At 51.2% G+C, this 23523-nt stretch overlaps 1 protein-coding gene across 21 annotated transcripts in view; it reads left to right on the top strand.

The window, feature by feature from the left end:
- The window catches only part of UBAP2L (ubiquitin associated protein 2 like), a 51039-nt gene that overhangs the window by 18299 nt on the left and 9217 nt on the right, over positions 1–23523 (top strand). For 7 of the 21 annotated variants that reach the window (XM_030542472.1, XM_030542471.1, XM_030542470.1 and 4 more), the window contains exons 5-21: positions 893–1100; positions 1401–1496; positions 2249–2294; positions 2611–2720; positions 3973–4032; positions 7670–7839; positions 9266–9351; positions 10412–10583; positions 11715–11916; positions 13398–13675; positions 14234–14406; positions 16342–16519; positions 17984–18038; positions 18559–18733; positions 19236–19308; positions 20756–20951; positions 22374–22462. In XM_030542472.1, coding sequence (XP_030398332.1) covers positions 893–1100; positions 1401–1496; positions 2249–2294; positions 2611–2720; positions 3973–4032; positions 7670–7839; positions 9266–9351; positions 10412–10583; positions 11715–11916; positions 13398–13675; positions 14234–14406; positions 16342–16519; positions 17984–18038; positions 18559–18733; positions 19236–19308; positions 20756–20951; positions 22374–22462 — 2367 coding nt within the window. The remainder of the gene's footprint in view (positions 1–892; positions 1101–1400; positions 1497–2248; positions 2295–2610; positions 2721–3972; positions 4033–7669; positions 7840–9265; positions 9352–10411; positions 10584–11714; positions 11917–13397; positions 13676–14233; positions 14407–16341; positions 16520–17983; positions 18039–18558; positions 18734–19235; positions 19309–20755; positions 20952–22373; positions 22463–23523) is intronic. The other 14 variants (XM_030542475.1, XM_030542483.1, XM_030542481.1 and 11 more) reach the window with 5 other exon arrangements.

Raw genomic sequence — 23523 nt, 5'->3', positions numbered from 1 at the left:
CCAGAGTTAACATATTGTGTGGACAGATACTGGGGCCCAAGCAAGTGACACCTCTTTTGGTTGTCTTGCCAAAAAACTTGAGCAGTTCCTTCCTCCCGTTACAGCCAAAATGTTACTTTCAAATGACTGAGCTAACATAATGTTTGTCTAGCAGTCCTTTAATTGGGTCTTCTCTGGGATGAGTGATCTAGCGCAGATCTGTGCCCGAGATCCCTAGGTAATGAGCTGAATGATCACTGGGACTTTTTGAAAGTTTCTGTGGCTATTGCGAAATCACTTCACTTGCCTTAAATGAGGGCAAGTGAGAACCCTGTGGGGGGGGTGGGGGGGGCTGTAGCCTGAGGGGGTCTCAGACAGCAGAGAAAAGTCAAATTGCCCAACATGTGGAGTGACTTAAGAGATGATGGTTCTTTCTTCAGTTCCTGGGGCCAAGCTGTTTGGGTTATAAGAGCAAGCACAGCTCAAATCATCAATTGGCCTCTGAGATGGGCTAAACCAAAACAGTACCCCCCCCCCGCCCTGTACAACTGCCTGCAAGTCAGCAGGGGAGGGGCCTGTCTTGTCCATGCTGGGTCTGTTCGAAGGGCAAACTTGAGTCCTTCAGGGTTCAGTCGAACATTACTTAAAATGAAGGAATGCAAACTGAGGAACAAGCATTCCTGGGTGGGTGGGTGACTGAGTGAAAGCTACCAGGAGCCTGTCAGCTCAGACAGTGGAGAGGAAGTCGGCAGTGTCTGTGATGTGACGCTTTGGATAAGTGCCTATCTTGCTTTATTGGCACAGTTTTCTGTCTTCCCTCATTATAGTCTCCCCAGGATGTTAAATTATGCCTGTAGCCTGCATACAATGTTGCTCAAATGATCAACTTCTTTCCCTCTCTGCTGAACTTCAGCATTCCTGGGAAATGGTTGGGAAGAAGAAAGGCGTCTCGGGGCAGAAGGACAGCGGGCAGACAGAACCCAGCGAAGAAGGCAAAGAGAACCGGGACAGGGATCGGGATTACAGCCGGCGACGTGGCGGGCCACCGAGACGAGGCCGAGGCACCAGCCGTGGAAGAGAGTGTATGAGCCTGCCCTTTAATAGCAACTATAACTATCATGGTACATGGCAGGCACTTAAAGCGTTGTGCTGATGTTTGTGCTAAAGCTCATAAGTCTAGAAAAATGACTACAAAACCCATCCTCTCGTATGTGTGCAGGGTCCCACCTGGTGCCGGGTCCCTGGGCGATGGATTCACGCCATAGCTGCCAAACAGCACTCACAGGAGCAAACCATGGTGCTATAGCATCTATAGCTCCTGTCTCTGTTTCCCACGCCACCCGCACCACGTGCTTTAGGGTTTCCTTCCCTGAGTCCAGAATAATGATGGCTGTTGTCCTAGTGTCATCTCTATCTTTCAGTTCGGGGCCAGGAGAATGGACTAGATGGTGGTAAGAGTGGAGGCTCCTCTGGAAGAGGCACAGAGAGAGGGAGACGGGGCCGCGGACGAGGCAGAGGTACGCAAAGGGGGATTGTGTGCCAGGGATGGTGGGTCTAATGTAGCTATTTCCCATTGACTTCAAAAAGCTCTTCTGTAGAGAGGTCTTGAGGGGCTGAATAGAAGTCACAGGCAGTAAATATTTTTCACCTCTATTCTTGTGTTAATCCTTAGCACCTACATATTGCTTTGCACCTGGTAAGCACAGTAGAGCCATTAGCTAGTTCTCATACCCTACCCAGGAGGCTTAGTTAAATATTACCCCATTTTACAGGTGGGGGGGAACTAAGACAGAGGTGGCTATTGTATGAGTTCAGGGAAAGCATTGATTAGCAGCAGAATCTAAGTGCTAGTACCTCTGGGCAGCTTTGCTGCCTCTCTGTGAGCAGCACTCATTCATTCTCATTGCTGAGAGTCTAAAAATAAATCTTTCCATGAAACAACCTGAGCTGTTTGGTAGTTGCTGATGAGGCCATGTTCTATAGATTTGGAGTCTGGTCTCTCATATTTGTGCCTTGTGACTGATGGGGAGCTAATCTGTGACTGGAATCATTTATCCCTAATTACACCTCTAACGTGTAATTCACATGCATATAAAAGGAGCAGTCTGAAACTTTATCAATGCAGGAAGATGCTGGACGTTGTCATACACTGGGCGTCTGAAATGCTGCGTAGTGTTAAACACTTACCTTCCCATCAACACACAGCACAGAGTGGTGAGCCTTGCTGTTTGACGGCAGGACTACACTGATGTGTGTTTGTCTCTTACAGGTGGCTCTGGAAGGCGGGGGGGAAGATTTTCTGCCCAGGGAATGGGGTAAGTTTTTATTGGATACAAAACAAGAAAAGCAAGATCATTTGTGAGTTTGTCTCTGCACGGGGGTGGGCAGGGGACAGCATAAGTCTAACTGGTGGGTTCTGTCATTCCTTGCTGGTTTGTGTACCTGTCCCATTGCAGCAGCTGTATGTACTGAGGTGCATTTGGAATGGCTAAGACTGCAGTAGGTTTGTCTTACAAAGTGGACGGGGCCTGCTTGGAATCGTTTAGTTATGTCCTGGTTTGAGTATGATTGATTTTCATTCACAGCAGTTAGGAGGAAATCTAAACGTGCTACCCCCAATCTGTGTTCCAGAACTTTCAACCCAGCTGATTATGCAGAGCCAGCCGGCACGGAGGAGAGCTATGGGAATAGCAACAACACATGGAACAGTACTGGTAGCTTTGAGCCCGACGATGGGACAAGTGAGTGACCTCCCTGCTTCCGTCCCATTACTGCCTGCTGATTAGATCAAAAATTGGTTTCTTACAAGTCCCCTTCAGTCACATGGATAAAATAGCAAAGGAATGGATTGTGGATTCTGGGCAGGAATTCAGTGACCTGCTTTCCTTATGCACAATGCTGTTCTTGCTGCAAGTGTCCGGTGTGTGTTCATTGGGTTTCCTGGTAAGTTTTACTGTCCAACACTTTGAGGTTATCAGTGGAAGCGTGAGAGCTGCACAGTCAGATCTAGTGTGTGCGCTGGAAGCACCTGAGTCGTGCAGTGCCCTGCCCTGCTACGAGCTGGTGAAGGTGCTGACCAAGGGCACTGGTGCACTTGCCTCTGACTGCTTCCTGGCACAGGGGCTGTGTTCTGGCACACCTGTTTGCACAGAGGACATTGTGTAAACAACAATAAGGCTGACTGATGGCAGCTTTTTATTCTCCTTCCAAAATACCAACTGAAGTCCTGTTACTTGTTAGTTTCCATTGAGTACGTTCTGTCTGTGTAAGGAAGTGGTTAATATCATAACTATGCTGTAGTTATGGTAATCTAGCGAATGGATTTTTCTGTCTCACTTTCAAAGCTGTTTATTAGAATGGATTATTGCACCTTCACAGCATGCAGCTCTGATTTTGTTCCTCTTTTGAAGACAGGGAATAGCCTTTTCAAAAAAATCACTCTTTTGGTCACAGCATTTTAGCAGATTGAAACTCCTACCAATGGATCTGAGACAGTGTAGCCAGTTAATCTGGACTGCCAGAGGGCTGTGTAAGAATCCAGAGCTCTGGGGCAAGAGGATGTCTGTGTTTACACTGCGTAGGATAAAGGAATGGATAAAAATGCACCGCTTGTACTTACTGCAAGTTCATACCTTTCTTTTCCAAGTAGATTTTCATTGTGTGTACACCCAAACCAGTGTTCTTAGGAAGGGTAAATCTAAACAGAGTCTGTGGTTACTGGGTGGGGAGAGACCATTGCTTCACTCCACATAGAAGGATCCAGGTTTGCTTCTGTGCTATAATGTGTCCATAGTGTAATTTCATGATTAGTTCTGTACAAACATGTCATGCATGATCATTATATGTTTCCATTTTAGCAGCCTTGAGCATCTCTTTAATTTTAGCAATATCCACAGGTACAATGTGACTGGTGTACGTGAGGGCAATGAAACCTTGTTCTCAAGCCAAAATTTCACTGCTTGTTTTTCTTTTTCTTTTTCTTTTTTGTTTCAGGACTTGATTTCATTGGGGGTGAGGGCTCAAATTATCCCCGAAAATTTGACACTGCTCCTGGTATGATACATCCAGGCGCACTAACTGCCCCGGATACCTTTACTTTATAGCTTATTTTAAAAACTGAAATATCTGTGGATATGTCATTCTTATGAATATTTGATGTGTGTTCTGACTGTGCTTTTACTAATGCTGACACCTTAAATGTACATCAGGAGCGGTTATGTCTAAAGGCACATGGGTGATGTAAAATCCAGGTTCAGCCACTGCTTGTCTGCACCCTCAGCGCCACCAGGTCTATGGCCCTGACAACATCCTGCCCAGTACAAGGCAGTGCTAGGCAGCTCAGGTGCCCATCTCTCTCACTCAGCTGCCAGGAGTTTGGACTTGGCACATGCCCCTGAGTCCCAGGCTCAGTGATCCCAGTGCTCTGCTCCCCGGCCTCCAGAACAAGTTTCTGCGGAGGGTCTGGAATGCTGCTGCAGGTGTAATTAGACCTGCTAGGTTATCTCAGCAGATCTCTCCCACTTACAACTGCTCCTTGGTAAGCAATGCCTTGATTAGTCGCTGCTCTGGCATGCCACCGCTCCTCCTTCCTGTACACAGATGTCCCCGAGGTTCCTGGATTTCTGAGCTTCCCTGCACACTTGATGCCTCAGAGATTTAGGGCCTTGTCACTTGGCTTCCTGCCTTTGGGATATTTCATTATTATGCACTTTAAGACCTGAAGGGCCCATTAGATCATCAGTTCTGAGCTCCTGTATCACACAGGCCGGAGAATTTCACAGTCATCCCCACATTGAACCCACTAGCTTGCTTGACTAAAGCAGATCTTCCAGAAAGGCAGCCAGTCTCAATCTGAAGACTTCAAGGGATGGTGAATCCTCCCCTTTATCATGGAACGTGAAGAATAAAGGGGGGAATATTGGCCATTGAAGTCAACGCCTGTTTTTCTGGATAAGGATCCTCTGAAGGTTCGGGTGCAGGTTTTCCATTACCTGCTTCTCCTCCCAGTTTTCCCCCCAAGATTAAGCCTGCATGTCCCTTTCGTCTGCAGTTTCCTGTTCCTTTTTTGGCTGGTTTGCAGCTCTGAGCTGAGACCTCCAGCATTGGGTAGCACACAAGCTGTTAGTGTGAAACCAGCTGCTGGAGTTTGGCCATTCAGTGTCGCACCCCTTTGTGTGTGCATCTGGATTTACATTCCAGGACATGGAGTTTCTTGAGCCTAGTCGCTCTTCTCTGAATTAGGTCAGTGAGTATCCAGTTAGTGACTTGTCACCTGCATGCCTCCTGGTCAGTTACGGGAGCAGCAGACTCCGATGTTAATGTTGGAGAGATGTCAGAAAAGAAAAGAAATGGGGTCACCGAGGAGTCCCTCTCTTCAAGCTCATGGCGAGTACAACAGGGCACCAGGCTGTCCAGAGGGAATGATTAGCTGCTGTTGCAGGAGCAGGCTTTGTGTCTGGGAAGTCACCTGAACCACTATCCAGTACTAGCTGACTCAATTGCTGCACCTCTGCTGCCTTGAAAATGGATAATACTCCTCGCAGCCAACTCCTTCCCGAAGAAGAGAAGCAGCAGCCCTGGAAGAGACTCTTTCACCAGGCGGGAGAGGGCAGGGCAGGGCAGGCAATCTACTGTCTTTCTGAATAGGACATCATCTTGAGTATCAGAGTGCTTGATTCGTTGGAGATGATCTCGCTTGGCCAGGAGCTCAGTGGGATGTTTGGTGTATTTTCAGCAAGGTAGATATACAGTGTGCTGGTTAGGAAACCATCCATTTCCTTTCTGGAGAGCATCTTGGATAGAAAGCAGCTCTTTGCATACACTTCTCCTTCCCCCTCCATGCACAAGAAATCTTGGACAGGGCTGGACTGGGTATGTGACACCTGTGAAGCAGTCTGGTAGGGGAGAAGTTTTGGAGTGTAGGGAAAGCCTTTCTCATGGGTCTGGAAGCTGAAGAGTTTTTAGCTCAGCCTTCCCTGCCCCCTGCTCTTCCTCTTATTCCCAAAACTGGTCTGAGAGAGGGCAATTTTAAAATGGAGCCCAGGGCCACGTCTCTCAGCACAGACTCTGTTTCTTGCTTTCTGCCAATCGCAATTGGATTGAGGCACCTACCCTCTGCCTGGGTAGGGAGATGGGCGGTCAAGCCTGAAGGCCTGGAAAGGAGCCTTCACACTGCTGCTGAGGGAGCAAAAAAGTAGATGAGAAATGGGGAAAGCTGGCTTTAACTCTTCTCCACCCCCCAAAAGAGTAGCATGTACTCCTTCCCTGCCTGTGTTCTACCGTTTGGGGGGTGGGGTTCTCTGAGCATGGGATGCCTGGAGGCTGCAAGGACCCAAGGGGTTAAACTGTATTAATGTTTTGATCCTTAATAGAATAAAATATTTAGAGGTTTGAATAGGCTCAGTTTGCCAGGAAAAATAAACAATAGGCTCTGCTAGTAATATGCTTCTTTGGTGCTCTCAAGCAGCTGCATCTCTGGAACTGGGAGACTTTTCAAATCTTGGCCTGACAGTGATAGACTATCTGGAAATGCCCCTCCCCCTTCCCTCCAAATTTGGGAGGGGTCTGACTAGCATCTAAGAACAGAGACCAAAATGTTCCACTTTTACAAGTTCTGAAAAGCTCGTCAGCTGATTACGGTGTTGTCATGGGCAGAACGTGTCCTATTCTCGTATATGTCTATAGAATTAATCCTGTTGACTGTGTGGCTTTTTTATAGTCTGGTTTGTATGGGTGAAAATAACCTGCTGAAAAGTGGCAGGCTGCTTTTGTTCCCTGATTTTTCTGATGTGAAATGCTCTACCTCTACTCCCACCCCAGGACCTAAAATTAAGTGTGTGTGTGTGTGTGTGTGTGTGTGTGGAGGGGAAAGGGGTGGGGGGACAAGGGACTTGGAACTGGCTTGTGGAGGATGCAGTCAGGTTAAAAACAAATGTAAAAAAAAAAAAAGTAAATTTCTCTATCTTTATAAATGAAACTTTGGAGCATTGAAATGGACATGATGATCTTTTCACTGCAGTATTTTATTTGTTCACCTTTTGCATATGTCTGAAATTGGGCAAGGAAAATTCATGAATCACAGATTCCTAGTAGATTTCACTTCCAGAGTCTCATGCACTAGGCAAAGTGCCCCCTGTTGGGTTTCAAACACTGCAGGGAAACGTTCTCATTGAAACAAAAATAAACCCAGGTAAACGTTTCAGTTCTTGGGTCTTATAAAAGTCCCTGAAACTTGGGACTGAACTTTGATCTGACGGTGTCCTTTGAAGAAAACCCAAATGATTGCTAGCCAGTCTCGCTGCATGGTGGTGTCCCACGAGAGCTGGACTTTGGCGCCACCTCTGGCAGAAGGCACTCTGGAGGAGATGCTCTCGATCTCTGCTGGGCTGGGAGTAGCTGGTTGTGGGTGCAGCTGCTGCAAGGAGAGGGGGAAGCAGGAAAACTATTGGTTCTGAGCAAAGGGGCTGGGGAGGAACCCAGGGAGCCCCCTGGCTAAACCCAATACCCTGAGTTTCTGCTTTGGTGTTGGGGTGTGTCTGTGTGCAGCCTTTCTTAGCCTCTCGCCTGTGCCTGGTTGCTGAGTAAGAACCCATCCAGCTGCCTGCTATGCTCCCAAACCACTTTCCTGGCTTTTGCGAGAAATGGGACGACGACATGCAGCAAACTTCCCAAACTCTTGCTTTCCTTGTAGGTGCATGGAGGACAGCGACGGAGGAATGGGGAACAGAGGACTGGAATGAAGATGTAGGTACTCTCAATCCCCTCCCCGTGGTAGAAGGGGAACAAAACCTGCTAGCTGAGGACAGTAGGAATAGCCCCAAACCAGGCTCCTTGTTCCAGGAACTGCACTGCAGGACTCAGGTGGATTAAATATTGTCGCTACCGAACTCTGTGGAAAGTTAACACTGCGAGTTTGCAGCTTGGAAAGCTCGGCCTCTTGTGGATCTGTAATATCTACTCTGGGGCTGGCGGGAGGGAGTTTGGATGCAGAATGTCAAGTACCTTTGCTTGTCTTTATTGCCAAGGTTGTGCTTTTTATGCCCATTTCCAGGAGCTCTGAGCTCTTCCTTCTGTGTTAATCTGTGGCTTGTCTCATTTTCATCTTGTTGCTTTATCTGTGTTCTCAGCATCCAATTCCACTGCTTCAGAAGAAACTTTGCCTTGGTTTTTAAAGTTCTCAGAACTTTGGCCCTCATCCAGCTGCCATTTAAATCAAGGGAGAGTTTTGCTATCACCTTAAATGGCTGCAGGACTGAGCCCTTTATTGTGCATTTTTTCACTTCCTTTCAGTTGGGCAGCTGGAGTTGACAGCAAAGGAAAAGGCATTCATTCTGCAGGCGCGGTCCGAAGGAAGTGTTAGTGCTGTGTGTAGAAACACAGGCAGTTAGAGCTGTTCCTGCGCTCATCAGGTCTCTGCTTGAAGGCAGTCTGGACACCCTTTCTTGTGTTACATGAAGGCCCTTTGCACGCAAAGCAAACGCTCTGGCCTGGGATGGTTTTCTGTGATTTTTTTTGCCATTACTTGCAGAGGTGCTTGCAACCGTTCTTGGGTTTCTCTCTCAGGGATAAAAGCTGTTTATATACAAATATAGTTCCCTCTAAACTATGTGGTTGGTGGCTGCTCTAAAACTTCCCATCCATCTATCCTGAGCATTCCTTAGACTTCAGACAGTAGCTCCTGGGGCTGTAGAAAGCAGACTGCCCCTTTGCTGGTTGTAGACCCAGTTCAGCAGAGCACTTCAATTTGTCTGTGACTTGAGTGAAATGCAAGCACATCTGAGGGGGCTTTGCTGACTCAGGGCCTAATTTAGCAGTTCTTCCTCACCGCCCTAGCAGGCCTGTGGGTCCTTGGCCCAGTAGCCAAAGCCCTCACCTTGGCTGTGGGAATTGAGACTCAGCTGACTCTCCTCTCACAGATGTTTCCTCCTCCATGTCGGGTGGGTTTGGGGTGCTGCACTTGGTGAGTTTCCAGATGCCCGTTTCCCAACAGATTTTTCACTGACTGAGGGGGCTGCCAGCACTGAGTGGATATGCTGTCTAAGCCTGGTAGATGATTGACTGAGTCACTGAGGAGGGTGAACCCAGGCAAAACCAAGGGCTGGCTGTTTCTGATCAGCACCCAAGCCACACACTGATTCTTGTGGGATGCCATGAGTGGACCTTCCTGCACATGTTCTGCCCAGCCCCAGTTTCTTTGCGTTTTTGCTTTTACTTTGAAATTTCTCTTTATTCGGAGCTTTAAAGCATGGTTCTAATATGTGGGTTACCTCCCTCTTCTGTCTTCTAGCTTTCAGAGACCAAGATTTTCACTGCCTCCAATGTGTCTTCAGTGCCTCTGCCTGCAGAGAATGTGACAATCACAGCTGGCCAGAGGTGATGGCTTAATAACGATGCTATGTTAATAGCAATATGGTAGTCTGGGGGCAGGGCATTGCTTCATAGGGTTAAAAGGGTCGCCTAGTCTAAGGCCCTGCCAAGATGCAGGGTTTGTTGTGTCTAAACCATCCAAGACAGATGGCCATCCACTTGGACAAAATTGAGGAGCTCTGAATAAGTTCACATGAGTTTGAGTGGAAGGGCTAAGTGCTTGGAGCCCAGGTTTGGAAGCCTGGAATTCCCAAGTTCTGTTGTTATCGCTGGCATGGGCTCATCAAATTCTCCCTTTGTAAAACAGCTTTGAGATTTTCAGAACAGACTAAGGGATTTAGGCACATCTGTTGATTTTTCATGAAAGGCATGTGTCTAAATCCCCTAGACCGATTTGAACATCTTAGCCAAGATGCTTAACTACTTCCCAGGAGGATTTGAGGGTTATTCATGTCTGTAAAAGCTTTGAGTTCCTCCAAAAGGTCCAATCAGAATTATTTCCATAGAGCGTAGATTTATTCTTGCATGTCGAGCTCAATGAACTGTTTGCAGGTGTAAACCATTAACATGTCAGTTGTTGGTCCCAGGAAAACAGTTACATCAGTGGCCTGTTCATTTATTAGTCAAGGTTTTACCTGCTTGGACATGACTCTTGTTTTGTATAACTTAATTTGTTTGCGCTGGTTACCAAGCGTAAACCTTTCTGTCTCTGTCTATTATGTTGCTTGCCAGACTTTTCTTAGTAGTTTGGCAGGGTTACATTCGTGCCACTTATTCAGCCTAGCTGATAAGTAGCACAGGTGTGTCTTGCCCAGGTGCCCATACGTAGTAGTTGCTCTTAGGCCTGTTTTTTCCTTTTGGTTACTTGTAGTAGGTACAGGTGGCTGCTCCTTTCAGTCGGTCCTTTGAGACTGCTAGAGACGGTTGCTGAGGTAGTGTAGTGTGACTCTCTTTGAGGTCACAGGGCGGGGAAGGGCGTTCTTGGCAGGAGTAGAAAGCTATTAACCCTCAAGGGATGGTACGGCTCCAGTTAACCTTGGTGGTTTCATCCTTTTCCTTCTCCCAGAATTGACCTTGCGGTGCTGTTAGGAAAGACACCCTCTTCTCTGGAGAATGAGTCATCAAACCTGGATTCAACCCAGGCCCCTTCTCTTGCCCAGCCTCTGGTGTTCAGCAATTCCAAGCAGACGGCTATATCCCAGCCTGCATCTGGTAACGCCTTCCCTCATCACAGCATGGTAAGGAAGCTGCCACTCACCTCTGCCTAGGCATGGCACCTGCTGAATTCAGTGGTTCTCAGCCACCTTCTGAGACCCTCTCTTTGCATAATGGGAGAGGGGCAGAGTGGGTGGGAATCCCCGAGCTGTGTGACTTACAGCTTCAACCTGCACCCGTGGCTCCCAGTGTTGTGGGTTCATAGGAGTTAGGTAGCCTCAGTGTGGGAGCAGTGTTCAGTCCTTGCTAACTCCAGGCCACGTGCCTCTTTCTCCCTACAAAAGGGGAAAAGCTAATCCCATAGTCTCTGAGCAGCTGTGAGCTGTGTTGTCTGAAAGGGTGACTGAGGGTGGTAACCACAGCAAGGGAGCGTGCCTCGAGTGTGTCTGGGTAGCTGGGCCTGACTGTAGCCTTGCCAGGTGTCTCCTATTCTGTACCCTTCTGGAGGCGTCACAGAGAGCCGATTTCTCCCTCTCAGGGAGGTGATGTGTTCCAAGGACAGACCCTGGTTTCAAAGCACCAAATGTGCCTGTTCCTTAAGGCATGCGAGTGCTGCCACTATGCTCTGTCCTGCGTGTCCCTCTTCCTCTCAGTCCCTACATCTCAGGCTTAGCTTGTGCAGGGTTGGTTCTTGGCCAACCAGCAGCTGAGCACGGGTACCCCCCAGCCGCTGAGAGCCCAGCAGTCCTGTATTGAAGAGCGAAGAAGGGAATTGTTGAAATGGTCCCAGAGAGGTGCCTGGAGCTGGACAGCTGCTTCTTTGTGTCACCCTGGCAGAAGGATTGGGAGGATAACGATGGGTGGCATTTTCCAAAGTATGTATGTGACTGGGGAGCGGGAGCCCCCTGGACTTTCATTGGCACTTAGGGATTCTTGCAGATCCACCTATTACCTTATTGGAGAGCTCAGCTGTGCTGCGTCCATTCTCTGAAACCTGTCATCACGCGCAGCACAGGGCCCAATACGAGCATAAAGCCTCTCATTACAGACAGCACCCACAATACATCCACTAGATGCAAAGCCTGTGTGTGAAACAGGCAGCGCAGTGACACGCAGGGCAGGGGCACTCAGCTTTCGTGCAGCTCAGGCCTTCCCTTGGAAATCTTAGCCCCTGCTTTTAGTGGTGACTTTTCCTTTCCTTGTTAAAACCCCAGGTGAGCATGCTGGGGAAGGGGTTTGGAGATGTCGGAGAGGCCAAAAGCAGCAGCACCACAGGCTCTCAGTTCCTGGAGCAGTTCAAGACAGCTCAGGCTCTGGCTCAGCTGGCTGCTCAGCACACCCAGCCTGGCGGGAGCAACACCTCCTCCTCCTGGGACATGGGATCCCCAGCACAGTCCTCGGCTCTCGTGCAGTATGGTAAGGCAGCAAGGATCCGGTTTCCAGGCGGTGAATTGATTGCAGCCAGGGCTGCAGAGCGTGCTGCAGTGGGTGGCATGGAGGATTCAATTGGGAATGTGAGCCCTGGAGCCTTTAGGCTCGTTGCCATTCAGAAATAATCTCAGGGAACATGCATCTAATTGCTGTCTGACTGGAGAGTAATTATTGCTCATTAAGATCGTGTCAGGGTCTTTCCTCGTCCCTTTTCTGCTCTCAGCAGCTGAAATGAGCCCATTGCACTGGCATCTGTTTCAGCACTGCCAGCCTGCCACACGGACTCTCCACCCGCAGGTATCTGCTGACCAGTCCTCTTGCCATTTACGTAGCCTGGCATGTTCTCGAAATGCAGAGACCTGCAGAGAGGAATTTGGGGAGTGGTGGCCTCAAGTGCTGGGAGCCCAGGAGCAAGCCCGTGGAATAGATCTGATTCACAGGCATGTGTCAGCCACCATCTGCTGGAGGGAGCTGGGCTGCTGATCTCATCAGGCCCCTTGGAAAGGAAACTAGCCTCTGCTGGTGGCTCTCATGCCAGAGGCCAGTGGGGAAAGGAAGCAGTTTTCCTGACCCTGGGGAATACCTGTGATACAAAAGCAGCTCTCGCTGTTCTGCGCTTCGAAGGTCTCTCCGAGCCCTGCATGATCTAGTGTTGATGCTGTTCTTTCAGCTCCTACATGTTGTTTCTTGCTCTGGGGAAATGGTTGTGGCTCAAATATGAGCTGAGGAAAAACTCAGCCCTGTTCCAGCAGCTGCCAGTGTTGGCATCCTCTGAGCATTTCAGATAAGGAGCCCCAGAGCAGAGGCAGAGAGAATGGGAGGCGCTTTTAGTAAGCCCTGGTGCTGAGGGGTACAGGAGGTGCAGCCGTACTGAGGGGAGGAAGGCCTGGGTGTTACTTGCTGGGTATGCGGTAGGTGAAGCAAAATAATCGGGCAATCCAGTTTAGCCAAACTTGCAGAGGAGGGCAGGGAAGTGAAGCTAGATTTCTGTGAGAGTCGGTGTTCTGTACTATCTTGTGAGTTGTTTGCAGTTGTTCTGTGATGGAGAAGCTCTGCTGACTAGATCTGCTTCTTTCCTCTCCTAAACTTCATGGCAAGAGCCGCAGGGAGGCCTTGCACGCTGAGCTGAAAGGTGGAGTGCTTGACACGTCGGCACGCCGCCCGTGGAAGAAGGCGGGGGTCTGGTTAGAATGCTGGACTGGGACTCAGGACTCCTGCAGTTCTTTTCCCAGCAAAGTCCCTGACTCCCTTGGGAGTGGTATTCCTCATGTGCCCATGTAGGAGGGGCCTAATATCTCCCTGGAGGTTAACTAACTGTGTGAAAAGCTTTGAGATGCTCGATGAAAGGCTCCAGGGAGGGGCAAAGTCTCAAACATTTATTTCATTTCTGAAACCTAGAAGTGGCGGGACTAGCGTTAGCTCTCACAAAACAACCTGTATTGATCCAACATTGTTTTGTGTGGCAGATCTAAAGAACCCAACGGACTCATCAGTTCACAGCCCCTTCACCAAGCGTCAGGCTTTCACGCCAGCCTCAGCGATGATGGAGGTGTTCATGCAGGAGAAGCAGCCTGTGGTGACAGCTTCTACAACGGCACCACCACCCCCATCTTCCCCTCTGCCCAGCAAAACCAACCCTGTTCCCCAGATGTCCCCGGGGTCATCGGACAACCAGTCCTCCAGTCCCCAGCCAGTGCAGCAGAAGCTCAAACAGCAGAAGAAGAAAGCCTCCTTGACATCTAAGGTATGGGATGTGCAGGGAGGTGGCAGCAGGAGCTGTGTTGGAATTGTAGCAGCCCCCCCCCCCCCCCCGTTAATGGGAACGGAGCTGGATTTGACTACCCTTAGTTGGATTAGGCTCTTCATAGGCTTGTGTGTTCCCAGCTGAACAGATTCGTGTTCACAGTATAATCCGGAGTGCCCAGAGCACCTGCAGACCACGGAAGAGCGTGTTTGAAATTCCAGCAGGGTGAGGGTGGGTGTCACTGAAGTCAAGTCTGGGGTTCTCAGTACCTCAGTATCTGACTGCAGAGTTGTAACCCTGCAGACATCAGCGTAGGTGAGCCCCTGTGGCCTGATCCCTGTATTCTGGGGCTGCTGGTCAGCTGACCTAGCTCTAGCATCGTGGCACTGAAGCATGGGGCAGGCTGAGGTCAGAGCCTTGCTGTGCACATGTTGAATTTTCTCTGCCCGTTTCAGTCTGATTTGTTGTCCCTGCAGGACGCTCGTGTGAAGTCCTGATTGCCCAGTTTGGTTGTCCTTGCAGTGACTTTCCTTTCAGGGACCCCTCCTTCCTTTGCAGATTCCTGCTCTTGCGGTGGAAATGCCTGGCTCAGCAGATATCTCAGGGCTAAACCTGCAGTTTGGGGCATTACAGTTTGGTTCGGAGCCTGTTCTCTCGGAGTATGAATCAACGCCCACGACGAGCGCCTCTGTGAGCCAGTCTCAAAGCAGCCTCTATGCCAACACTGCAAGGTAAAGGCCTGGGGCGCACAGGGAAACACCCCAGTGCCCATGGTGGACAGAGGCAGGTGGCACTTGCTCCTTAGCCATTAGGGGCAGCCTTGCTTCCAGCTCCGTCTGGGTCTCAGTGGACCTGCTATAAGGAGCCTCGATGCTCTAACCCATTGCAGGGTCAGGAGGAGAAACAGCTTCGTCCTAACCACTGGGGCACCTTGTTGTACTGCTGAGATTCTGGAGTCTCCTGTACCAGCCACAGCACAGTGGGGTGGGAGTTTCCTTGGTGTCCAAGCCACCTGTGTCACGGCTGGCCCTGCAGCCTGCCCCCACCTGTTCTGGGAGCTCCCTAACTCTACTGCATACCAGTAGACCCTTTCTGGCTGGCCTCATAGCCATAAAGGGGGGACAGCGTATGCAACAGTAAACAGTTAAGTTGCCAGCAGACTCATTCAGACAAGCCTATGGCTGATTGGCCTGCGGTACTTAAACAGAAAGTAAATTAGGGCAGGTTTCCTGCTGCCGTTAAACCACTCCCTGCGAATAATGAGAGGGAATCCCCAGCACAACTGCGCCTTGTTCCTTGTGAACAGGTTCTGTGTGCTTGCTGCTTCACACTATAAATACAAATTGTGGAGACTTCTGTAGTGAACCGGGAGAGAGCTGAGCACGTCTGTCCGTTCAAACCGAGCGTGCCTTGTCAAATTGAAGGGTTCTCGCCCCCAGGCGGGCTGGCTGATCCTCCCAGTCCCCAGCATCCCTTATTGTGCAACAGCATTGCCCTGATGTAATGCTGAACAGGAAACTGTTGGCCCTTTTGTCCCTGCCGGGCGAGTTACTGGAGATGTCTGGCATTCAGGCCAGGGAGTGGAGGAAGCAGTCGTGGTTTGTGAGAGTCAATGGGCCTCAGGAACTCTAATATAAACTGTGACTTACAGCTGACCTGCCTGCCCAACCCCTTCCTGTGCAAGGTCCGTGGCACAGTAATTCCCAAGAGTTTCAGTGGTGTCTGGGTTCTGTGCACTTACTGCTCAGAGCTGGGGGGAATGGTGGAAGAGCTGGGGAAGACCTGTAACGTTAGGCAGTTCCTCCTCCAGGCATTACCGTGTGTCCCCGTTTATGTGCTTGTCCAGTCTGATTTCACATAGATTTATATCCTCTCTCTCCTTATCAAGGATGGGAACCTCTGAGTTTGTCAGAAAGGGGAAAACTTGCCTGGATTTTTCATCCTTAATTTTATACAGAACATTCCATCCCCGATCCATTATGGAACCATTAGTCTAGAGATACTCAGACCTCAGCGGTTCAGGAGCCAAATTAGCTATCAGCATTACCCAAGAGTCACAGTTGTGGGAATTCATGTTTCATTTACTGGAGTGCTATAAATTCATATTTAAACAGCCTGGCTGGGGAAATGTATATCATTCTCCCAGCAAAGTGACTGACCAAGTATTATTTTATCAACTACAGCTGGTTAATAATATAGTAAAAGCATCCTGATTGGTTAATAATTTCAGTTAGTAATTAAATTGCACAGGGTTTTTACATCATGTGCCGCAAATAGCGGCAGGAGACCCATTGAAGAGCTGCTGCAAGCCTCACTCTGAGTATCCCTGCATTAGCCGGTCCTCACAGCCTCCTCCTAAGTACTAGCTCCATTTTATGGGTGGGAAAAGGAAGCCCAGAAAGATGAAGTGACTTGGCCTGGGCCACCCAGCGAGTCAGTAGCAGTCAGAACTTGGGAGTTCCTGGCTTCCATCCAGTGCTCAGTCCACAGCACCACAAGCCTTTTTCAGTGAGAGTCTCTCTGTGGCTAGGCCGTCCCTCTCCTGGCTGCACTTCTCTGCTGGGTTCAGCTACATTGGTTAGCACATTTTAGCAAAGGCTTGAGGCTGCCAGCCCAGCAGGGTCATTTTGAAGAGAAAACAAACGCCTTCCTTTCTTTCTGTTTAGTGAATCTTCGTCCAATCAAAGCCAGGAGTCTGGTTACCAGAGCGGCACAATACAGACAGCAACGTATACCTCCCAGAACAGCGCTCAGGGACCACTGTATGAACAGAGATCCACCCAGACCAGGCGATACCCAAACTCCATCTCCTCCTCACCCCAGAAAGACCTGACCCAGGCGAAGGTAGGGAGCTGGCCTTGACTGCCTTCCAGGGCCAGTGCATCCCCTCTCGGTGGTGCTGTCTTACCGTGGCAGAGTGTGAAGCCCTGTATGGAGGGGTGACTGTAATTCTGCAGCACAGGAAAGGTGTAAGAATCAAAAAGCTGATAACTGGGCCCTGCAGATCACGCAGAGGGAGAGCCGGAAAACTGGGAGAGCCGAGTGCTCAGCTTTGCTGGCTTGCTATGGAAAAGCCCTCTCCTCTGCCTGAGCTAGGGACTAGCTGCTGTGCAGAGGTGGAGCTAATGTCACCACAGGATGTGATGGTTGTCTGCAAACTGGCCTTGCTCAGGACTGAAGGAGGAGAGGTGGGAGTGGGTCACTTTAAATGGAGAGGTGAGTGTGGAAACCCATGATTCCTTCATTCCACTGTAACTTCCTTGCAAAATCTGCAACACCAGCTAGTGGCAGGGTCTGTCAATATTTGGTATATATTGGAGCTTTATCGTTAATTTAGCCCCAAGCAGGCACAGGTGTAATCTGGGTCTTGTAGCTGAAGTGTGGCCCCCTGGGTGCTGGTGTGGACGGTGCGTTTGCAGTGCCAACAGCGGATGATCAGTTATTTCTTGGGGTGGGGAACGTGTGGGATTTTCTCATTCCTTCCCGTGATCTCTAGTGTCTCCCCTCTCTCTGGCCAAGGGCTGCACACACCGTCCGCTGGAGCCTGCCACGCCGCACCTGGGTCAGCTGCTGAGAGGGGTATTGCTCAGCTAACAAGTCTCTTCTTTCTTTTCTGGTGCTGCTGAGAGTCTGTCCCTTTCTAGGCTTCCCTGCAGGCTGCTTGGGGTGGCCTGACGACCTCTCTGGGTGGGATGGGAGAATTGCCTCGAGGATCCTTTAGTGTCGCCTCTTGTCTTGTGGAATCTGATAAATGTACTGAGAACCCCTCACAGTTGGTTACATGTCACGTCCCTGCCAAATGCACTGGTATCAAGAGTCCCAGTGCTGAGATTTGTTCGCCTGCAGTGAAATTCACTGATGGCCAAATGAGAACTGACCGACGGTTCTGCTTTTCACACACCACCTGTGGTACTCACTGCAGAAGGGCAGTGCTGAGGGGGAGCCTATAGCATGATTCCAGAAGGGCCTGTACATTCCTATGGATCACAAAACCGTCCAGAGTGGGAATAGTTAATGGAAACATCTGCGTTGAAGGAGATGCAGACTTCTTGATCAGTGCTTGAGCTGGTCTCTAACTACTAGGGATTAGGAGGTTTCTTGCACCTTCCTCTGAAGCATCTGGTGCTGCCTCTGGTTCGAGGGGGGCCTGAGCAAGGTTAGGCTCGTGTCTGATCCGGTTTGACAATTCGTATGGTCACAAGTCTACTCCTGGAGCTATTGTATGGGCCTGGAGGGGAGTTAAACAAATGCTGAGGGGTTAGTGAGGACAAGCTGCAGCCATACCGAGCTCTCCTCTTTCTTTTCCAGAATGGTTTCAGTTCTGTGCAGCCCACGCAGTTACAAACCACGCAGGCCGTCGAAGGTGAGTGCCAGCATGACAGGTCGGTGGTTGGGTTTGCTCACACCACACATGGCCTTGTGCTCCTTTGGGGATTGTGAGCAGCAGCCTCGATCCAGGCTGGCAGAAAATCCTCACCATGCTGGCCCGCTCCGTGTTTCTTGTTAGATTTGCTTATGCTAAAATGTTCTGTATTTTACCACTTGCCTCTGTGACTTTGGGCAGGTCCTGATGATGATCCTTGGCCCTTAGCAAGGGCTTTTCATTCATAGATTTCAGCTCTGTGTGAAGCTGGATAAGGATCATTGCTTCCTTTTTATAGTTGAGGGAAACTGAGGCACAGAGATGCAGTGGCCTGACCATGGTCATGCAGCAGGTCAGCAGCAGAGCCAGAAATAAACCCCAGGTCTCCCATCTCCTAGTTCTATGCTCTCGCCTCCAGTTCATGCTGTATCCCCTTCGTCCACAGGCTGTTGGGAGGGGGAATGTTTGCAGATGGTGTTCCAGTGCTCAGAAGGCTCCTAACCACAGCTTTCATTCATAGGTGCTCCAGGCCCTGTGGTGAAATCAGATTCCCCCTCTGCCCCCAATATCGCACCTCTGAACGATGCAGTATCAGCATCATCCCTGCTGACAACAGCCAGCCAGCACTCCTCAGCTCTGAGTAGCCTGAACCATGCTGAGGAGCTCCCCAGTACGACCACCGCCCAACTCAGCAGGTGAGCTCCGGGCATGCCAGTCGCTGGAGAAGCAGAATGCTAGGCCTGTTCAGAAATGGTGAGTAGAGGGGACCACTTGCTGCCCATGTGGGGATGCGGCACCCCTCCTCTGTCCAGAGGGGCCTCCAGGAACCCCGCACTCAGACACCGTGTGATGGAGCTACAGTCATTCTTGGCAAGAAAAGGTGCCCCTTCCCCTAACTGGCCAAGGAGCCAGGGAAGCACTGGCTCCACCAAGGAAAATGCTGGGATCTTCCCCTGCAATGTCCCATGCTGTTTGCCTGGGAAGCAAGCGCAGCTTTGCTGCCAGGGGCTGGACTGCACCTGCCTTCCAGTCTTGTTGCTCCCTCCATGTCGATCATCCATCCCGAACACAGTCCGGTCCTGGCACCTGACGTTTCCTGTGGAGGAAGATAAGGGAGCTGTGTGGCAGCCTTGGAGGGGGAGTGGAGCCCTGCTGTCTATCTCTGTGGTTGGCTTGACAGCTTTTTCTCTCCTGCAGCGCGTTACCCACCCAGCAGAACAGCCTCTCCTCGTCTACATCCTCTGGGCGCACATCAACATCAACTCTTCTGGTGAGTCCAGATACCGCAGTGCAGATCTGCTAAGGCACTGAGTGCCTGTTACTCTGGCCCCACTCACTGAAAATATGGGTGCACCATTCCCTGTGAAAGCCAGGCCCCGCTGCAGCAGCAGGCAATGTGTATAACGTAGATCTGGTGGCAGAACTGCTCACAACCAAGTAACGAGGGCAGCCAGTCAGTCTGAGATGGGGCGAGGCTCAGCCAGGCTGACCACGGAGGGGGCTGGGTGATGATCTAAAGGTTATGAGGGGGGATTTATTTCAATATATTGCATGCCTGTCCGTGGTTCCAGGCAAGAAGAGGCCGTGCCGGCTTGTCACATACCAATAGCTCCTTCCTAGCTTGCTGTAGCCATTAAGGGAGGAGCGTATGCCACAGAAACCTGGAGTTGTGCAACCAGATGTGTTCAGACACCGCTCTCCTGGGATTGCTCTGGAGCTGCCTTCAGTGTGTTTAAATACCTGGCAGAGGTTCCGGACTCTCTGCTTTTGGGAGCAGGGGAAGGTTTGGTTTTATTGGAAGCGTCAGGGAGCTGGGTGTTCCTGGGACATTGCACTTACTCCAGTAACAGATGGGATGAGCAGTCCTTTTCTCCTGGTCTCTCTTGCAGTACTGTATTGTTCCCTGTGTGCTGGGGAAGGCTCCGGGCTTGCTTAGGGGTTTTGCTTCCTTTTTAATTGTGGGTTCTTCCAGTACTGCCCCTTCCAGACCGAAGGGCCTTTTCATCCTGTATCAGTAGCTTGAAGAGCCTTATGTCCTGGGCTGAGTCTTAGGGGTTGTTTTTCAGCCTGGCTGTTGGGCAGCCAGTTCCCCAGATTGTGACTGCAGCAGTTTGATGTTAGAGGATCTCACCTGAGTCTGAACAGGGAACCTGCCAAAGGAGCGGCTCTTTGTCCTATTTGCAGAGTAGGTGATGGGCTGTGAAGAGCCAACAGAGTCTTGCTTCAGTGGATTTTCTCACCCATCTTCCCCTTGTTGTTCCTTAGCTGCCTGTTTCGGGGTGCTGGAGGGGTAGGGGAGCCCTTAAAACCTGGGACCGTAAGGTTTGCCCTGGTGACTGAGGGGAGGTTTCAGAGCGGGTTTTGGTTTCCTAGTGTAGGTTAACTCCTCTACCTTGTGACTTTGGGAGATGCTCAGTTGCTGCACCGGGTTTCCCTGGCTGCATTTCGTTCTGCCTGCGGCCATGTGGTACTGTTTGATAGCCGGAGATGTAACTAAATGCAGGCCTGTGCTTTGGGAGAACCCAGGTGCAGAGCTGCATGCCCAGTGCACCAGCAAAGCCATCTCGCTGCTGCAGTTCTGGATTTTCAGGTCCAGACAGCTGTGTGCATCCTCCCCCCTGCATACTGCTCCTGTGTGTGTTGGGGGGGTTCGCACCGCTTGACTACATGGACAGTGCCTGGGCCTCCAACTCTTTTTCTCCCCACCCTTCCTTTAGCACACTAGTGTGGAGAGTGAAGCGAGCCTCCATTCTTCTGCTAGCACTTTCTCCACCTCCTCCACCACAGTCTCGGCTGCCCCACCTGTGGTCAGCGTCTCCTCCAGTCTGAGCAGCGTCAGCAGCCTGGGTCTGAGCCTCAGCAGCAACTCCACAGTGACAGCCTCCACTCGTAGCTCTGTGGCCACAACAGCAGGTACTTGGGGAGGGGGGAGCTGACCTGGTACCGGGGGGTGCTGCCTGTGGTGGTGGTGGGGCAAGAAGCTGATCTGGTACTAGGAGGGGAAGGGGGGCTGCCTGTGGTGGGGGGAGAGGGAGAAGCTGATCTGGTACTGGGGGGAGGACGAGAAGCTGATCTGATACTGGGCGGCAGGGGAGGAAGAGGGAGAAGCTGATCTGGTGCTTGGAGGCTGGGGGTGGGGTGAGAAGCTGATTTGGTACTGGGGGGGGAAGGGGGGCTGCCTGTGGTGGGGGGAGAGAGAAAAGCTGATCTGGTGCTTGGGGGATGGGGGTGGGACGAGAAGCTGATTTGGTACAGGGGGGGAAAGGGGGGCTGCCTGTGGGGGGGGGAGAGGGAGAAGCTGATCTGGTACTAGGGGGAGGACGAGAAGCTGATCTGGTACTGGGCGGCGGGGGAGGAAGAGGGAGAAGCTGATCTGGTACCTCGGGGCGGGGGGGAGAAGCTGATGTGATACTGGGGGGAGGACGAGAAGCTGATCTGGTACTGGGCGGCAGGGGAGGAAGAGGGAGAAGCTGATCTGGTACCTCGCGGTGGGGGGGTGGGGGGAAGAAGCTGATCTGGTACTGGGGGAAGGGGCGCTGCCTGTGGTGGGGGGAGAGGGAGAAGCTGATCTGGTACTGGGGGGAGGATGAGAAGCTGATCTGGTACTGGGGGGGGAAGGGGGGCTGCCTGTGGTGGGGGGAGAGAGAAAAGCTGATCTGGTGCTTGGGAGATGGGGGTGGGACGAGAAGCTGATTTGGTACAGGGGGAGAAAGGGGGGCTGCCTGTGGGGGGGGGGAGAGGGAGAAGCTGATCTGGTACTAGGGGGAGGACGAGAAGCTGATCTGGTACTGGGCGGCGGGGGAGGAAGAGGGAGAAGCTGATCTGGTACCTCGGGGCGGGGGGGAGAAGCTGATGTGATACTGGGGGGAGGACGAGAAGCTGATCTGGTACTGGGCGGCAGGGGAGGAAGAGGGAGAAGCTGATCTGGTACCTCGCGGTGGGGGGGTGGGGGGAAGAAGCTGATCTGGTACTGGGGGAAGGGGCGCTGCCTGTGGTGGGGGGAGAGGGAGAAGCTGATCTGGTACTGGGGGGAGGACGAGAAGCTGATCTGGTACTGGGCGGCAGGGGAGGAAGAGGGAGAAGCTGATCTGGTACCTCGCGGTGGGGGGGTGGGGGGGAGAAGCTGATCTGGTACTGGGCGGCAGGGGAGGAAGAGGGAGAAGCTGATCTGGTACCTCGCGGTGGGGGGGTGGGGGGGAGAAGCTGATCTGGTACTGGGGGAAGGGGGCTGCCTGTGGTGGGGGGAGAGGGAGAAGCTGATCTGAATGGCGGGCAGGGGAGAAGCAGATCTGATCAGTGTTTGTTTCACTGTGTAACTGTGTTTTCCTCCATCAGGAAAAGCCCCTCCCAACCTCCCTCCTGGAGTTCCACCACTGTTGCCTAATCCGTACATCATGGCTCCAGGGCTCTTACATGCCTATCCGGTGAGTGGGCTTGGGGAGCCCCGGGCTGCAGAGGTGCAGCATGCCAGTAGATCCTTCCTAGCTCTCTATAGCTAGCAGGGAGGGACAGTGCATGCTAGAAGAATCAGAGTTGGTACCAGATGCAGTCAAGCAGACACCACCTGGTTGAACTTGCAACATAAAACTCTTACAAAAGCTAATCAATAGGGTGGGAGGCCCCTCCCTCGGCTGGGAAAGGGCCTTGCGGGAGGGAGCAATGATCTGGGTGCAGGGGTAAGTGTCACTTGGTGGAGATGACTGCAGGGGTGTTCTTGATGGAGGACTCTGTCAGAGCTGTTAACTTCCAGCAAGCAGGGCATGTGCAGACACTCCCCACCCCCATGCAATGCAGAGCAAGGAGCCCTGGTTTCCAGCCTGTTCAGCCAGCAGCACCAAGGTCCCTGGGAGCGGAGGTTTGGAGCAGTGCCAGCTCCTTGGTGGGTTAACGTGCAAACAGCTGGAATGGGAGGTAGGCAGCAGTGGGGCACTAGGACTTACCACAGAGCTTTCTCCGTACGGTAGAGAAGTGGGATCCCTGGAGCACTGATTGCAGTGCCTGTACTGGAGAATTTTTCCAAGAGCTGGGGACCAGGGTGACAGAGTGAACCAAAGATCTTAGCCGGGGTGTTCAGCTTTTCCATACCAGTCACCATTCTGTCGAGTGGCTGTGAGGTGCTCTATCGGTCAAGAGCCCACAATCTTAGCTGTGTGATACAAGCGTGTGTGTGTGTCTGTGTGTGAGAAAAACTAGAGAAGTTGCAGATTTGTGTATACAACTCCTGCAAACTACTTACAAGCAGGGATTGTCCCACTGATATTTGATGAGCCCTGGAATCCCAATGTGGCACCAGACTGCACATCAGCGAACTAGAGATCTTTGACCAGGTCCCGTAGCAGTTTCTCTTTCCAGTCACACTCTCCCTTGTTGTCATGGGGGGGCTGGTCTTCATCCTTGGTCAGATATATGGACATGGTTATTCAGATCTGCCTTGGCTACTTGGTCATGAGCTGTAAGATTTATGTACCTAACGCAATCTCCTGCT

Source organism: Gopherus evgoodei, chromosome 24 (assembly GCF_007399415.2).
Source record: "Gopherus evgoodei ecotype Sinaloan lineage chromosome 24, rGopEvg1_v1.p, whole genome shotgun sequence".
Taxonomy (NCBI): domain Eukaryota; kingdom Metazoa; phylum Chordata; order Testudines; family Testudinidae; genus Gopherus; species Gopherus evgoodei.
The sequence above is the reverse complement of the archived record's forward strand: the minus strand, read 5'-3'. Positions and strand labels throughout refer to the sequence as shown.